Genomic DNA, 17,708 nt, shown 5'->3' with positions numbered 1-17,708 from the left:
ATTTGGAATGAATAAAACTCACTCAGTTCAGAATCAAAGGAGTCAAATGATGACTACACCAAAACCAGAGACAAATGAGCAAATTACTTATTATGAGATTAGGAAAAAAAATTATGAGTTAACATTTAGTCATCTTGTAAAACTGAGTAAATGTAATGCTTTGTAGTCAAATTCAGTATGATTATAAAATAGCAACCATACACACCACAAAATTTAGGGGAAAAAATAACATGAGTATGCCCCCACTTAAATACAGTTGACTGATCTCGGACAAAGGAGCAAAGGCAATACAATGGAGCAAAGACAGTCTTTTCAACAAATGGTGCTAGAACAGCTGGACATCCACATGCCAAAAAAACCAATCTAAACACAGACTTACATCCTTTACAAAAATTATCTCAAAATGGACCATATATTTAAATGTAAAACACAAAACTAAAAATTCCTAAAGGATTACCTAGGAGAAAATCTAGATGACCTTGAGTGGGGCTATATAACACCAAAGGCACAATCCATAAAAAAAATAACTGATAGCTAGACTTCATTAAAATTAAAAACTTTTGCTCTGAAAAACACAACAACAAGGAAGTGAGAGACAAGCTACAGACTGAAAGAAATTATTTGCAAAAGATACATCTAATAAAGTACTTTTATATAAAGTACTTTTATATAAAGTACTTTTATATAAAATATACAAAGAACTCTGAAAACAACAATAAGAAAACAAACAACCCAAGTAAACAATGGGCCAAAGACCTTAAAAGACATCTCACAAAGAATATATACATATGGTAGTTCTATTTGTAGTTTTTTAAGGAACCTCCAAACATAGGCAGAACACTCTATGACATAAGTCACAGCAAGATCCTTTTTGACCCACCTCCTAGAGAAATGGAAATAAAAACAAAAAGAAACAAATGGGACCTAATGAAACTTAAAAGCTTTTGCACAGCCAAGGAAACCATAAACAAGACCAACAAAAGACAACCCTCAGAATGGGAGAAAACAGTTGCAAATGAAGCAACTGACAAAGGATTAACCTCCAAAATTTACAAACAGCTCATGCAGCTCAATAACAAAAAAACAAACAACTCAATCCAAAAATGGGCAGAAGACCTAAATAGACATTTCTCCAAAGAAGATATACAGATGGCCAACAAACACATGAAAGAAAGCTCAACATCATTAATCATTAGAGAAATGCAAATCAAAACTACAGTGAGATATCATCTCACGCCAGTCAGAATGGCCATCATCAAAAAATCTAGAAACAATAAATGCTGGAGAGGGTGTGGAGAAAAGGGAACCCTCTTGCACTGCTGGTGGGAATGTAAATTGATACAGCCACTATGGAGAACGGTATGGAGGTTCCTTAAAAAACTACAAATAGAACTACCATACGACCCAGCAATCCCACTACTGGGCATATACCCTGAGAAAACCATAGCTCAAAAAGAGTCATGTACCAAAATGTTCATTGCAGCTCTATTTACAATAGCCAGGACATGGAAGCAACCTAAGTGTCCATCAACAGATGAATGGATAAAGAAGATGTGGCACATATATACAATGGAATATTACTCAGCCATAAAAAGAAACGAAATTGAGTTATTTGTAGTGAGGTGGATGGACTTGGAGTCTGTCATACAGAGTGAAGTAAGTCAGAAGGAGAAAAACAAATACCGTATGCTAACACATATATATGGAATCTAAGAAAAATAAAAAATGTCATGAAGAGACTAGGGATAAGACAGGAATAAAACACAGACCTACTACAGCGTGGACTTGAGGATATGGGCAGGGGGAAAGGTAAGCTGGGACGAAGTGAGAGAGTGGCATGGACATATATACACTACCAAACGTAAAATAGATAGCTAGTGGGAAGCAGCCGCATAGCACAGGGAGATCAGCTAGGAGGTTTGTGACCACCTAGAGGGGTGGGATAGGGAGGGTGGGAGGGAGGGAGACGCAAGAAGGAAGAGATTTGCAAACATATGTATATGTATAACTGATTCACTTTGTTGTAAAGCAGAAACTAACACACCATTGTAAAGCAATTATACTCCAATAAAGATGTTAAAAAAAAAAGAATATACACAGATGGCAGGGCTTCCCTGGTGGCTCAGTGGTTGAGAATCCGCCTGCCAATGCAGGGGACAAGGGTTCGAAACCTGGTCTGGGAAGATCCCACATGCCACGGAGAAGCTAAGCTTGTGCTCCACAACTACTGAGCCTGAGCTCTAGAGCCCACGAGCTGCAACTACTGAAGCCCGCCTGCCTCGAGCCTGTGGTCTGCAACAAGAGAAGCCACCACAATGAGAAGCCCGCGCACCACAACAAAGAATAGCCCCTGCTTTCCTCGCTTAGAGAAAGCTCGTGCGCAGCAACGAAAACCCAACACAGCGAAAAATAAATAAATAAAATAAAATAATTTTTTAAAAAGGAATATATACAGATGGCAAATAAGCATATAATAAGATGCTCTATATCATATATCCTCAGGGAAATGCAAATTAAAACAACAGTGAGATACCACTACACATCTATAAGAATGGCCAAAATCCAGAACCCTGACACCATTAAATGCTGACAAGGACGTGGAGCAACAAGAACTCTCATTCATTGCTGGTGGGAATGTAAAATGGTAAAACCACTTTGGAAGACAGTTTGGTCATTTCTTACAAAATTAAACATACTCTTACCATATAATTGAAGTCCTTATTATTCATCCAAAGGAGTTGAAAACTTACGTCCACATAGAAACCTGCATATTAATGTTTACAGCAGCTTTATTCATAATTACCAAAACTTAGAAGTGCCAAGATGTCCTACAGTAAGTGAATGGATAAATAAACTGGTGTATCTACACAATGGAATATTATTCAGCACTAAAAAGAAATGAAATATCAAGTTATGAAAAGACAGGGAGAACTGCAAATGCATATTACTAAGTGAAAGAAGCCAATCTGAAAAGGCTAGGTAGTTTATGACTATATGAGCTATAGTCTATATAAATAAATAGACTATACGACACTCTAAAAGAGGCAAAAATAGGGCTTCCCTGGTGGCGCAGTGATTCAGAGTCCGCCTGCCGATGCAGGGGACGCGGGTTCGTGCCCCGGTCCGGGAGGATCCCACGTGCCGCGGAGCGGCTGGGCCCGTGAGCCGTGGCCGCTGAGCCTGCGCGTCCGGAGCCTGTGCTCCGCAACGGGAGAGGCCACAACAGTGAGAGGCCCGCGTACCACAAAAAAAAAAAAAAAAAAAAAAAAAAAAAAAAAAAAAAAGAGGCAAAAATATGGACACAGGAAAAAGATCAGTGGTTGCCAGGGGTTAGGGGTGGGGCATGAATAGGCAGAGCACAGAGGATTTTTAGGGCAATGAAAATACTGATATTATAATGATGGAGAGATAGTACATGCCATTGTACATCCGTCCACATCTACAGAATGTGCAACACTGAGAGTGAACCCTAAGGTAAACTCCAGACTTTGGGTGATAATCGTGTGTTAATGTAGGTTTATCAATTGTTTTTTTTTTTTAAAGGTACCTTCTAGTGAGGAACGTTGATAATGGGGGAGATGATGCATGTGTAGGGGAGGGGCAACTGGGAAACCTCCGTACCTTCCTCTCAATTTTGTTGTGAACCTAAAACTGCTCTAAAAAAAACAGTCTTAAAAAATATATGGGAGGGCTTCCCTGGTGGCGCAGTGGTTGAGAGTCCGCCTGCCGATGCAGGGCACACGGGTTCGTGCCCCGGTCCGGGAAGATCCCACATGCCGCGGAGCGGCTAGACCCGTGAGCCATGGCCGCTGCGCCTGCGTGTCCGGAGCCTGTGCTCCGCAACGGGAGAGGCCACGACAGTGAGAGACCCGCGTACCGCAAAAAAAAAAAAAAAAATATGGGAATGCCACTTTCCACTCAGGAATAGGAGCTTCAGAAATAGTGTCCTCTGAGACAAACGTGCATTTGATATATATCCTTTCAATTTAAAAACTTATGAAGAAGATCAAAAGATCTTCATGCATTGCTGTAATGTATACTCCGATGATTATACATAAAGATCACTGTGGAGATATACATTTACCAGTAATTAGAAGTAGAGGTGCAAGTAGTTTATTTGTCTTTAAAGTAAATATGTCTTATCTTGAATAAACTAAAATCCATTTACTTACATATAAAAAAAGAGTATGTATGTATTATGGCAGTACATCAGCTTTGAGTTAAATATTTTTCAATACTTTTTATCATTTTTCCACTTTGGTTTAAACTTCAGTCTTTTTATAAAACCTAATTATAAAGTCTTATAAAGTGTCTAAAACCTTATTATATATAAAAATATAGGTGGGCAGAATTATGGTCCCCAAATATGTGTACATGCTAATCCCTGAGATCTGTGAAGACGCCACCGTGCATGACAGAGGGACCTTGTTGATGTGATCACTGGTACAGTCCCTGCGACGGGGAGAGTATCCTGGATTATCCACATAGGCTCCCCTCTCATCACATGAATCCTTCAAAGTGAGAACCCTCCCTGGCTTTGGTCAGAGAGAAATATGTGAAGACAGAGAATCAGAGAGATGCCACGTCGTTGGCTTTGAAGATGGAGGAAAGGGGCCATGAGCCGAAGAAGGAAGACAGCCTCTCACCGTTGGATTCTCCCCTGGAGCCTCCAGAAAGCCACACAGGTCCCCCTGCACCTGGATTTTAGCCCACTGAGACACCTGTCTGACTTTTCACCTACAGAAGTTTAAGACAATAAATCTGTATTAAGTCTCTAGGTGTGTGATAATTAGTTACAACTGCACTAGAAAAACTAATACGTGGAGGTGATTTTTTTCCCTTTTTTTAAAAAAAAATTTTTAAGGAGGAACACATAAATTGTATCAAGGTGAAGGTGATTTTAATTGAAACACATGAAATCCTGGTTATTTGAGGAATAAAGAAGAAATGAGGGATGAAAGTCTTGGAGGATATATGGTATTTTTATTGCATTTCCCAAAGAGCAAGGAAGGAAGTGGTTCTATTTCTTGTCGTTACAGAAAGGAGGACAGATCAAAGGGGCAGACGTGGACCCCATATAAGAGAATAACATAAACGTATCCAATAAATGAACAAGTTGCCTCAGAAAACAGTGGGCGCCTGTCTACGGAAGAAGGATTATCATTTGCTGAAGACCTCTAACACTAAACAGATAAGACTAGGATTGGAATTCTGACTCAGCTACTAACTTGCTTCTGACCTGAAACGAATGACTTAACCTCTAACCTTCAGTTTGCTCATTTCAAACTGAGATGTAATACCTACACTGCAGGGCCACTGTGGTGATTACTGGAGATAAGGTCAGGTGGAGAACCAGTGTCCAGTACATAATCAGTGAACGATAAATGGGAGCTATCACTACTATTATTACGTAGCACGCACTGCGAGCTCCGTAGATGACAGGTAATTCCTAAGGTCTGATCATTTATTTTTAGCCTGACACTCATTTAGTATGTGCGGTAGGAACCACGTTCTCCTCCTCTGTAGCTCCTGCCCAGGCCCATAAGGCAGGAAGTCCCCGACGGGTCCCGAGAAGGTCAGTCCTGCCGCTCTCTTCACCTTTCACTCGCCGGGAGAGGAGGAGTGACAGCTGGTGGCCTGGGGGAAGAAGCTGCTGATGGGTGGCTAGTCCCTTCCCTGTCTTTCTGAGATCTGCCTGTGAGGAGAATACACTTTTCTCCTGCTCTTGTCCTTTCAGTGGTAAATGTTTGTGAGACAAAGGGGTAAGCCGCGGACTTTGGTTCCAGAGAAGCATTATCTGCCCAATACATTTATATGGCTATTGGGCATCTGAAGTGTGGCTAGTCTATGCTGACAGGTACTGTGAGTACACAACAGATGGCAAAGGGTATGCAAGAATGAGAATGTTAATGGAATATTACTCAGCCATAAAAAGAAATGAAACTGAGTTATTTATAATGAGGTGGATGGACCTGGAGTCTGTCATACAGAGTGAAGTAAGTCAGAAGGAGAAAAACAAATACCGTATGCTAACACATATATATGGACTCTAACGGAAAAAAAATGTCATGAAGAGGTTAGTGGTAGGACGGGAATAAAACACAGACTTACTCGAGCATGGACTTGAGGATATGGGGAGGGGGAGGGGTGGGCTGTGACGAAGTGGGGGAGTGGCAGGGACATATATACACTATCAAATGTAAATTAGATAGCTGGTGGGAAGCTGCTGCATAGCACAGGGAGATCACCTCTGTGCTTTGTGACCGCCTGGGGGGGTGGGATAGGGAGGGTGGGAGAGAGGGTGATGCAAGAGGGAGGAGATGTGGGAGCATGTGTGTATGTATAACTGATTTAGTTTGTTGTAGAGGGAAAACTAACACACTATTGTAAAACAATTATACTCCAATAAAGATGTTAAAAAAAAAAAAAAAAAAAAGAATGAGAATGTTAAAATATCTCATTCATACTTTTATACCGATGACATGCTGAAATGGTAATATTTAGGACGATTTCACCTATTTCGTGTTTCTTTTCTTAATGTGACGACTAGAAAATTTCAACTTCCACAAGTGGTTCACACCACAGTCCTATTAGACAGCACGAACCGAGAGGCCACCTCTCCGGGTCCCATGAGTGGGAAGCAAGTTGGGAGGCAGACCTCCTGAGAAAGCACGCGTGCTCTCCAGATCCATCCTGTGCTTGGCGGGGCTGCCTGAAGATCTGGGCAGGGAGCAGGTATGAGGAAGGCTGACCGTGGAAAATCAAGCCATGGTCGGCGCTCCAATCCTCCCAACAAGAGGCTTCAGTGTCCATCTAGCGGATCCCTCTATCCCTTAGCTGACTGCAGCTTGGGAAGGCAGGATGCTATTCGCTGCTCTTTCCCCATCAAACCCCAAGGACAGGACAGAACTATTTCTCTGCCCGTGGAAGGAGCACAAGCATAGAGTCAGGTGCAAGCGCAGAGCAAGCGTAACGGCCCCCCCTCCAGGTCCTCAGGGGCACAGGGCTCAGAAACATCTACACTGATTGCAGCTGAGAGATCTACCGCAGACGGTTCCCAGCAGAAACAAACACGCGCGTGAGTGGCTGAGCTCCCCAGGGAACAGGATTCTGAGACCAGCGGGACTCCACGGCAGTGAGACAGCGGCAGCGGCCACCTGCAGGGACACCGAGCTTCAACGGGGAAATGGACACCAGGAAGTCACAGCGACCGCACACAGGCACGTGTAAAATAAGTCAGTCTCGGAGGAGACGGTCTGGGTGGGTATTTTCCCTGCCTCCGTATGGAGGACACACACCGCGTTTAATAACCCCTTCGTGGGAGACCTACCCAAGCAAGCTCTGGACACCTGGTTTGACCTGATACGCTGGCAAAGCTAAATAAACTCGGTAAAAGCTTTTCTCTGCCGACTCTCCTCTGCTCCCACACCACCAAGCCACTTGCATGTTCTCCAGCACCCTAGGAATGTGTATTTGATTTGAACCCAGAACAGGATTCAGGAAGCTCGTTTCACTTGGCTGTTTCAGGGCTGGTGATTCACCCGAGTTTCCTAAATTACACAGCAATGGAGCTGACGCTGAAACTGTTTACATTTTTTTCTCTTTTTCTTTTACGGTTTTAAAAAAATGAGATGCACGGAAAACTTGGGCTGGGATTAACCGAACTTCAGATTTGCTGAAGAAGCTATACTCCTCAAGTGTAAGAAGGTATATTCTGCTCAAGGAACCCGATATGACCCAGACACCTCTGGCTAAGATAGAGCAGAAACCAGGAATATCATCTTGGAACTTTACTTTTGTTGAACTTATGAATTTTGAATTTTGATGTAATGGAACTCCAACTGAAAGGGCAAGAGGATGTGATTTTTAAGGATGTCACGTTTCTTCCTGGGAATTTAATCATGAGAATTTAAATTTGGGCCATTTGAAAGTTGCTGACCTGTAATACTTGGCATATTTCGACTCTCATTTAAGCTTGTTGCTTAACTTCTGAGGAGTTTTAATCATCATTCCAGTTGGGCAAAATGTGAGATTTGGGCAATAGAATCGAGAGTAGATTTCTAGCCTAGTCCACAGGGAGTCAGAAGAGTGCGCTCTTCTGACCTATCTTAGAGTTTTCAGAAGCACAGGCTGTGCTGCTGCCACCACTGATCCCAGGGGGACACGCCACGAGACTCACAGGTAACAAGAGGTGTGGCCCCAGGAAGAGGGGACATCAGGACCAGGTCCCCACAGACCCTGGACTCCTTTCTCCCCTCACTGGCAAGAGGTTTCATTATTAAGCTGAATTAGTGAAGGAAACAAAAAGCCCATTGCCCTCTCTTCATCTTTCCATCACGAGGAGAAAACTTTCACTCCAACCAACAGGCAGAAACCACAGGAAGAGCACTTCTGGCATCTCTCCCCTCCTTACTCCTCCCCACAGGAGGAGAGCAGCCTTCAAAGCCACGTGCAACGCGGCTGCGCCCGTCAGCCTTGCCCGTCCTCGGTGTGCACTCATCCTTGGCTTCCCTCCAGAATTACTTCCTATGGCAGCTCTAGCTAGTCAAATTTCAAGCAAGTGTGAACTTTTGTGAAAGGCAGACCATCGGGCTGCAGATCCAGGCCATGCTCCCCCATTCCAGCTTTTCCAACAATATTTACTTATTGGTGATACCTATCGTCATCATTCTGAACTCTAAAAGGGGCTCTGAGTGAAGGCGGGGTGGAGCCATGATTAAGCATCACACTCACACTCTATTGCATCCGGGCCCCAGAAAAAAAAACCACCTCTTCTTTGAGCTGAGATCCCGGCCTGGGAATAAAGCTGAGGACACCAGGTTGAAGGAGTGCCCCTCAGCAGCTGCACCCTTACTCTGAGCCCCTTCTCTTTCCTTAGATGTCTTCTCTTATACACCAGCAGTTGAGAGCGAGTGTTGAGTGTAAAACACGAAGGCTGGGGTTACACGCAGGCACCCCCTTATCTAACCACATCATGTCTGAACCGGGCAAATAGTGTTCTGACCTGCATTTCAGCTTTGTCGACCATTTTCCTGATTTCTAACTCACTAACTTGTTCTCTGACCCTTCTACGAAAATGTCTCTAATTACTGAATCGGAAGAGCAATAGGGGAGCAACTCTGAACTGACTCAACTGAAAAGCAACAATTCAGAATTGGAGCCAATTCACTTTAAACATTTGCATTCTTTTCCCTTCGGCATATTCATCACCTCGAATGTCCTGCAAATGCACTCTTGGCCTAGTGACGTAATGATGCTTTCTTTGTGAATATTCTCCCCAGGATTTGTACAAATTCTCATGGTGCAAACGCCTATTACCATGAAGGCAAAGAGCCTCCCCTGGCTTATTTCATTACGGAATGGGTACTAAACGCAGGCTTTGGGGATACTTCCTCTCTGAATAGACTGCTTACTGTTCTCATTAGGCACTCTGGATGTTCACCAGTTCTTTCCGAAGTCTGGCTCTGAATTAAATGTGGGTAAATGTTTAAAAACTGCACACTATATGTGAGTAGTATACACTTATTTTACATTTTTAACACCACGTACAAGCTGTGGCAACATCTGGTGTTTTGCAAACTTGGCCACATCCAGCCGCATTTCCTTTTGCAAATGTGTCCTCTGACACGTGAGGGCTGTATTTCAATATGAATTTTATACTCTCTCTCTAGGACAGCACCGTGTGATTTCAAACATGCATTGTATCTAAACTTTATACTTTCCCTCTCTGAATGGAAAATTTAAAGCTTGCCAATTAACAAAATGAGAACAAATATAAAGCTAGACTAAAGATATCAAATTAATTTATCTCTCTCACTTTTCTCTACCTTTTTTGACTTAGTAGGAAACCACCTCTTGACATAGTTTACAGTAAAAGAATATCTTGCTGAGAATTACACCATCTGAGCTAAGAGAAAGCAATGCCACAATTAACTGACTCAATCCCTACTGGGTCAGCTGTGCATCTTTTCCTCAGGGAAACATGCACATATGTCCACAAACAACTGTGTCATACATATTCCCGCGGTTGGAGGGCATCTTAAATATATACAATTAAGAAACTAAGGTGATGAGAATGTGCTGTAACTTAAAATCATCTGACGTAAAACATCATAAATACCAACTAAAACTGAGTAGACTCTACATCCAACCCCTGAGCTGCTTTAATCAGGAGTAAATAATTGCTGTCGGAGAGTCTAGGCTGTCTGTCCACCCCATATCCGCGCTCACAATTCGCACGCGGCCCTGGCTGGCCGTGCGGGCTTTGTCTCTGCCCTCGCATAAAATATGTAAAAGCTCCTTCACCCTGGGCCCCTCCATCTTCCCGGCCAGTCAGGCTGTTTGTCAAGCTCCTTCAGCGAGTTCATAGGTCCCAGCTCTGGAGCCATTTCCTTGGACTTCAACTCCCCGCTGGCTTCAGTCCCTTCCCTCCAGTACGTACTTCTGGCACTGCTAGTACTTACTTCGACTCAAACCTCTTCTCATCCTCGGAGATCCACCCAATATCTGCTGGACTCTTGTCTTTCCCCAGACATTGTGAGGTTCCTGCTGGGCTTTCCTCATTTAGACTCAGCCCTGCTCCGGAAACATCCCGAGACCGGGTGCTCCACTTGGGCTGAAAATGCTTGGGGCTCTCTGGCCCACTGTTCTCCCACAGTCCCTACAAAGGCTCCAGGTCCCTTGACTCTAGCTGTTTGTTTCTATGACTTCTTAGAAATAGTACCATTCAGTGGTTAAGAGCAAAGACCCTGGAATAAGCCTCCTTGAGTTCAAATTGTGGCTCCTCTATTACCAAATTAATTTGTTGAACCTCCGTTTCCTCACCTATTAAAAGTAGGATAATACTATCATCTATTTCAAGATTCCTCAGTCACTGCCTCTGCCTGAAGAAGGTAGAACTTAACAGAGATTCCTGAGGCTAAACCACGTAGCTGGCTAAGTGGCGGGTTCAAACTTCAAAGCCATATGACTCTAAACTCGTGCTCTTTTCAGATATATCACGCTATATCCCTTTACAATCATCCTTACTTTTTTCCTTAAAAACAACAAAAATGATTACCTCCTCTTTATAGCAGTGGTTGTAAAATTTAAAACTAAGTTGAGTTAAAATAATAAATGAAGTCATTGGTTACCCACAACTATTCATCTAGCAAGTTAGTTAAAACTAGCATTCCCCACAGATGTTTGAACATCTACCTGGGCCAACCTCCAAATGAATGACTTGGACTCTTAGCCTCTACACTCAATTTTCATGATAATAATAACAGCTGTAATAAAAATTCATGGGATAGGGTCCTGGGCAGACTTGCCAACTTGGGGGAAAGAGAAGGCAGCAGCAAAGGTAGGGAAGAGAAGATGAAAGGAAGTTCCAAACGCAGTGCAGTTCAGCAGTTGAGACCAGAGGCTGGGAGATTTTCTAGGAGAGGTGACGCCCCGTGCCCAAGCAATGAGAAATTCACACTTGTTGAAGAGTGGTGTCTGGGTGAGAGGGCAAGAAGGGGAGGAGAAGAACCCACGTTATATATTTTGTGTGAAACTCTACAATGTTGAAGGATTGAGAGGAGAAACTGAAGTCCAATTGAAGGGCTCAGACCTGGGCATGGAGCCGACATTGGAAACTGCCACACAGACTCACATGGGTTATTCTACCACCAAGTCATGTACTACGCAGCACTCACGTGATTTTAAGACCTGGACTTAATCGTCGCTAAGCTGTTAGCCTGGCTCTGAGCGCCAGTAATGTGGGCTCGGCACTGGGGGTTCTTTCCACTCGTCAGTTGGAAAGAACACGATGGAATATTTACTTTAAAATGCCATATTAGGAGAACTGTAACATGAACACGATGTACATGCAAATTAGAACCGTTAGGCCTGATTTATATTTACCTGTGCAACTGTGATAGAGGCAAATGATCTACCAATTAAAATACCTCATGCTTAGCAAAAAACAAAACTGCCAAACGTGTTAGGTTATGTTAGATTATTCCCTATTTCAAGAAAGCAAATAGAAACAAAATCGACAGAATGTAAAAGCAATTTCCATTTCTTCTAAAGCAGCCAATCTACTTTAAACTCTTATCTCTTTGGTTACCTTGGTCACAGCTTTCGGAGAAAAGGTCACTGAGTCCACCACAGTGATGAGGTCACCTGGGAGGAGACGGTCAAAGTACTTCATGCAGACGTCATAGGCGCACAGCCACTCGGGGGAGGATGCCGGGACCTGTTTAATGAGGTGAGGGTCTCCAGTCCAGAACAACTTCTGCAACCAGATGGCGTACAGAGAGCTTGGGGAAAGCATGCGCCCATCCTTTTCAGGGATTTTGGGAACAAGTTTGGAAATGGATAAGACATTTTGACTTGAAAGGACTGGCTCCAATGCCTCAAGAGGATTCATGTTTTCATCTGTCAGCTTTTTGTAATTAAGACCTACCGGAGAGAAAAGGGGAAAAAAATGAGAGTAGTTCATTCCAAGATAACCATACAGGAGCTTTCAAATACACACACGGCCCCTCTGCGTGGCCGAATGAAAAGATTTAGTTACAGCGCAGCTTCGTTCGTCACTGAGATCCATCAGAAGACTTGATTTCCAGTCCCTGCCTGCAACGTAACCGACTGTGCGACCCTGAACAGGCCCCTCAGCTGCTGTGGGCCCCGGTGTCCTCATTTGTACCCTGGAGCTGGCAATGTCTCGTCGCTTCTTTCATCCCCCCGTAGCACCTATGTCTTCTACCAGTGCTCTCACCAAACTGCACTATATTCATCTGTTATTCATCTAGCATCCACCTCATCGACTGCCTGAAGGCAGGGATTGCATCTGACTCCCTTTCCTCTGTCTAGTCCAGGGTCTAATTCCGCTACTCAGTAAACCACTGATAAACTGAAGTAAATACTCACGGTTGTTATGAATAGCAGATGAATGCAGCTTTGCAAGTGCCTTGTAAATTGTAAAGCATCATACAGATTTGAGAGCTATTAACACGGTTAATTTCTTAGTTATGAGCTAAAGACACACAGACACCACTCTACATATTTCCACAATTTATCAAAGACTCAAAGGCTCTTATTTTAAGGGTTCCATACATACTTTAAACATGTAGGTCCACTGAAGTGAAATTCTGCCAAATTGCCTATTGGGAAGTGTCTCAGCCTTGTCATTTACGTAGATAAAATATAACCAGTGGAAGCAGGGAAAAAAACCTTTGGCGCACTGGTCAGAAACTTTGGATTTTAGTACCAGGTCTGTGTAGGTCATAGTGGGACTTAAGTTTCTCCAGTATTTAATTCCCTCAACAGTAAGGAAAGGAGCTGGAGACAGAATAAAGTCTATTAGCATAAAAATACTGTGGTTTCACAGTTATGCCAGCCACAATGCAGGAACAGGACTGTATACAGAAAATCGCCCTAGATTAAATTTAAAGAACGAGCTCAAGCAGGAAAATGATTAACTTACCTGATGCAACGACCTTAAACTTCTTTAGCAGCCGAATGTGGGTTTCTGGTTTAATGGTGTATTTCCCCAAATCTGCACAGCCACAGCTTTCCAGCAGAGTGAAATAATACAGCAGTCTTTCATGATCAAAGCCATCAATCGTGGGGTAAATATACTTGACCATGTGCTTGTGAAAGGCTTCGGGACTGCTCTTCAATGTCTCGAAGAGATGAAGGGACTGGGCTCGGTTTTCAATTTCTACTGTGGACAAACTGAAATTAAGAGACAAAGAAAGTATGTTAAGATTGGTAAGATTTGGTTCCTTTATTAAACAACATGGTTTTTTGGAAACCTAGGAAGAAAGGCTACTTCTTACAAATCCCTTCTTGCTGCCTAATCGAAGACAGGAAACCACCGGTGTGTGCAGGTAGTTTATATAAAGGGAAACAAATGCGTTTCACATGGTACTGTATGATTTTCATGTTGTCTCATGCGGGTCTACAGCACCCTGTAGTTCTCTACAGAGAACTGCCCAGTGCTCACTAGCTAGGAAATGAACCCAGATCTGTCACCTTCTACTGTGCATTATTTATTCATATCACAAGAAGAATTTAAAACCTGAGCTTCCTTACAGAAATGTCAACAAATTTATTATTTCAGGAATTTAGGAAATAGAGAAGTGAAGAAACAACCCCAACTTTTAGGCATAAATTTTATATCAAAGAGGCTTGAACTGATAGTAGACATAACCTTGATACTGTGTTCAAACAGAATTAAAATAGAAAAGAAGAGATACTTGCACTTTCACTTGAATTATCTGTAGTAATGAATGCCACTTGAATAAAGCACATATCAATATTTTCATCCTGACTTAGCTGTCTTTTTTTTTTTTTTTGAAGTCATTTAAGGTTAAACTCTTGAAAAAAAAAATTTAAGGACTTCTGCTTGGTTGGTCAGTTTGTGTTTTTTGGGTGATGGGGAGGGCTTAATTTTGCTCTCATGCTTCTCCCTGGACAGAACACAGTGCCTCCTGGCCAGCATAATCCCAGTGTCCCACACGGGATGAGTTTCAAGCTTTCTAACCTTAAGACGCCTTCAAGCGGCCTTTGGCACTAACAGAAACTCCCAGCTTCCAGGGTTCGTAAAGCAGCAATGAGAGTACCTGGGAGCAGGAAGTGAGACCTCTGACAGGATCAAAGTTAGGTTTCATATCGTTTAAAAGCAACTCTTCTGAAATACGATACTCTGTTTATTGGAATTCCCCCTAAGTGCCAAGACATGTTTTTGTTTTACGTAAAGTTAATACACAATATACTTTAAAATTTGTATCAGGATGTGATAATACTTGGGATAACAGCAGCGATTTATAAAGTCAAAATATCAAGCAAGTCAAAAATGCTCTTTTCACCTCAAGAGAAATCCTATTTTTCTATTAAGACACGGTTCAAGCATTTACAAAAATATCCCTATCTATAAAAATGTCCCTGGTCTATAAAAATGTCCCAGAGTATCCGTCTATTCATAACATGCTTTAACTATTTATTACTTTGCCTGTCTCCCTCACTAGACCATGTACCCCTTGACGGCAAAGATCATACCACATCTTCTTCAGCTTTAGCTTCTCAGTACCAGGCACCAGTGTGTGGTACAAAGGAAACACTCGACACGTGCCTTATGAATGCCAAATAGATGGGACAATGAACAAAAACTTAGGTGTCCTCTACGGACAAGGCCCTGTGCTCAGCACTGGGGAGGGTATAGAGTTACAACACAGAGCTCTCATCCAGCAGCGTGGAAATCCAGTCGCATTATACATACTTAAAAAACACTGCAGAATAATGGTGCGGGCTGACAAAGGACATGCAATTATATTCCAGTTACGAGTGGGGTCACTAAAGCTGTCATTTCAGAGGAGGCAGATATCGATGACACCAGAAGGCTTATTGACAGAAGTACTTGAGCTTGGTATTGTAGAAAGGAATGAAGCAGAAATAATATGAACAAAAGTATCAAGACAAGAAAGCACAAGGCCTGTACAGGAAATAGTGAGTATAAATGGACAGCTATTTCAAAACTCTTCCGATACTATCACTATTCCAAGAATGCAAGGTCACCCCTGAAAGATACAGGCAGGCCTTGTTTTATATTGTGCTTTGCTTTATTGCACTTCACAGACATTGCATTTTTTTTTTTTTTTTTTTTTTTTTTACAAATGGAAAGTTTGTAAAAACTTGGCACCCCTGGGTCAAGCAAGTCCATTGGTGCCATTTTTCTGACAGAGTTTGTTCACTTTGTGTCTCTGTGTCGTATTTTGGTAATTCTCGCAATATTTCAAACTTTTTCATTATTATTATATCTGTTATGGTGATCTGTGATCCGTGACCTTTGATGTTCCTATTGTAATTGGGCATTGTTTTAGCAATAAGGTATCTTTTAATTAAGGTCTGCACATGATTTTTAGACATATTTTCGCACACTTAATATTGACTATAGTATAGTGTAAATGTAACTTTTATATGCACTGGGAAACAAAAACATTCATGTACTAGCTTCACTGTGATATTGGCTTTATTGCAGTGGTCTGTAACCAAACCTGCGATTTCTCCCGTACTGTACACCCAGTGGTATATGAAAATCACAGAATTCCTGATGTTCCTTCATAACTTGCAAAGTGAAGTCTGAAAACAATGCAGTGAGGAAGGAAATAAGAAACGGCGTCATCCCATTAAGATGATTCACGCTGACAGAGACTTGCAATCAGAGCGACATGCCCGATGGAAGAGGAAAGCAAGCCTGCACTTATTCCATGGATGACTGTGGCAGGCAAGTGAGAGACGGTCATCAGATAGGTGAAGTGACGCCTAAGACCAAGCGCCCAGATCTGTCCGGACTCTGCGTGGCTGGGGCTGCTCACCCAGTCACAAAGCAGCCATCAACCAATGGAGCTTAAGCGCCCTCACTTACGACCATTTCAAAACCAGGATCCTTTCTGTGACAGACACGAGTTCTCTCTCAGGGGCAGTAATCTAAGAGTTCTCCTGTCACACTTCACTGCTATCCCCTGGGGCAAGCAGAGTATCTGAGACTCATCATCTACAAAATGGACAATGGCTAAACCGTAACAGCTTCAGTCCATCTGGGTTCGACTAGATTCTGAATACAGCCTCTCTCAGTCAACGTTACTTTCCCCCCTAGCCCACCCACCTATTCCTCTGTGCCTGCAGTTTTGTTTGCCTGATGTGCAATTTTCCCTAATTATCTTGTCAAGAGAGATACTGGAATACTTTTTACTGACATATGATAAACACGAAAACCTCCCTCTTCAGTAAGCTACAAGGTACCAAGATCTTTCATAGATGCCAGTAATTGATCACCCATTTTAATAGTTCCCACTGAAAGATGCTGTTATCTTCCTTTTGGAACAAGAAATGAAATCTCTGCTTAGAAAACAATTCCAAAGAACCCACATTCAAGAGAGTAGGAAGAAATACCAAGAAGCTACTGTGGACTTTTCACTGCTCAAATCAATGGTTACTCTTAAAAACTGCTTAAGTGGTTTTTCTAAGCTTTAGCTATAAGGCAACTTATATATATATATGTATATATATATACATATATATATATACACACACATATATAAATATATATATACACATATATATATATACACACACATATATGTAAGTATATATATGGTGCAAATTTAACTTTCAGAGATTAACTACAAGAAGAAAATTAGCATTAGTTGTACTAAAGGCACAAGGAATAAGTTATTAGTACTAATCCCATGATTAAGGGATTCTGTAATGGCTTCGAGTTGTCAATCAGCCAAAACTGTGATTCAAGAACAGCATGAATCGAAAGGACTTATATTCATGGAGGGAAACACATTTATTTAAATGCACTTAACTTTACTCAATGTGAGACTGAGTGATAATACTGATACAATTCCATGAGTTGACTGCAGAGTAGAGAAAGAAGGCGAGAGGGAGAGAGCTCCTGGGAGAGGCTGGAGAGGGCAAAGGGGTGGGGTCCACTGGTCCACACAGTTCAGATGCAGAAACTTCTAAGCATTTCCCCCAAAGACTAACCCTAAAAGTGTGAAGATACAGAAATCCACATGAATGACCGTGACCATGGGTGAATAGGCCTCCACCACCGATTCCCGTGGGAAGACACAACTCTACCCTCTAAATCACAACTACCCCGACCTGAGGGAAAGAGTCCAGGATATCTGCCACACAAATGCCTCAGAAAGGAACTTGACGTCGCAGGCCTG

At 42.4% G+C, this 17,708-nt stretch overlaps 1 protein-coding gene across 8 annotated transcripts in view; it reads right to left on the bottom strand.

The window, feature by feature from the left end:
* NBAS (NBAS subunit of NRZ tethering complex) overlaps positions 1-17,708 on the bottom strand; it is a 333,351-nt gene that overhangs the window by 81,155 nt on the left and 234,488 nt on the right. For all 8 annotated transcript variants that reach the window (XM_067008085.1, XM_067008087.1, XM_059078230.2 and 5 more), the window contains 2 exons: positions 13,451-13,701; positions 12,092-12,426 (listed from right to left, as the gene is read on the bottom strand). In XM_067008085.1, coding sequence (XP_066864186.1) covers positions 12,092-12,426; positions 13,451-13,701 — 586 coding nt within the window. The remainder of the gene's footprint in view (positions 1-12,091; positions 12,427-13,450; positions 13,702-17,708) is intronic.

Source organism: Kogia breviceps, chromosome 11, assembly GCF_026419965.1.
Source record: "Kogia breviceps isolate mKogBre1 chromosome 11, mKogBre1 haplotype 1, whole genome shotgun sequence".
Lineage (NCBI taxonomy): Eukaryota > Metazoa > Chordata > Mammalia > Artiodactyla > Physeteridae > Kogia > Kogia breviceps.
The sequence above is the reverse complement of the archived record's forward strand: the minus strand, read 5'-3'. Positions and strand labels throughout refer to the sequence as shown.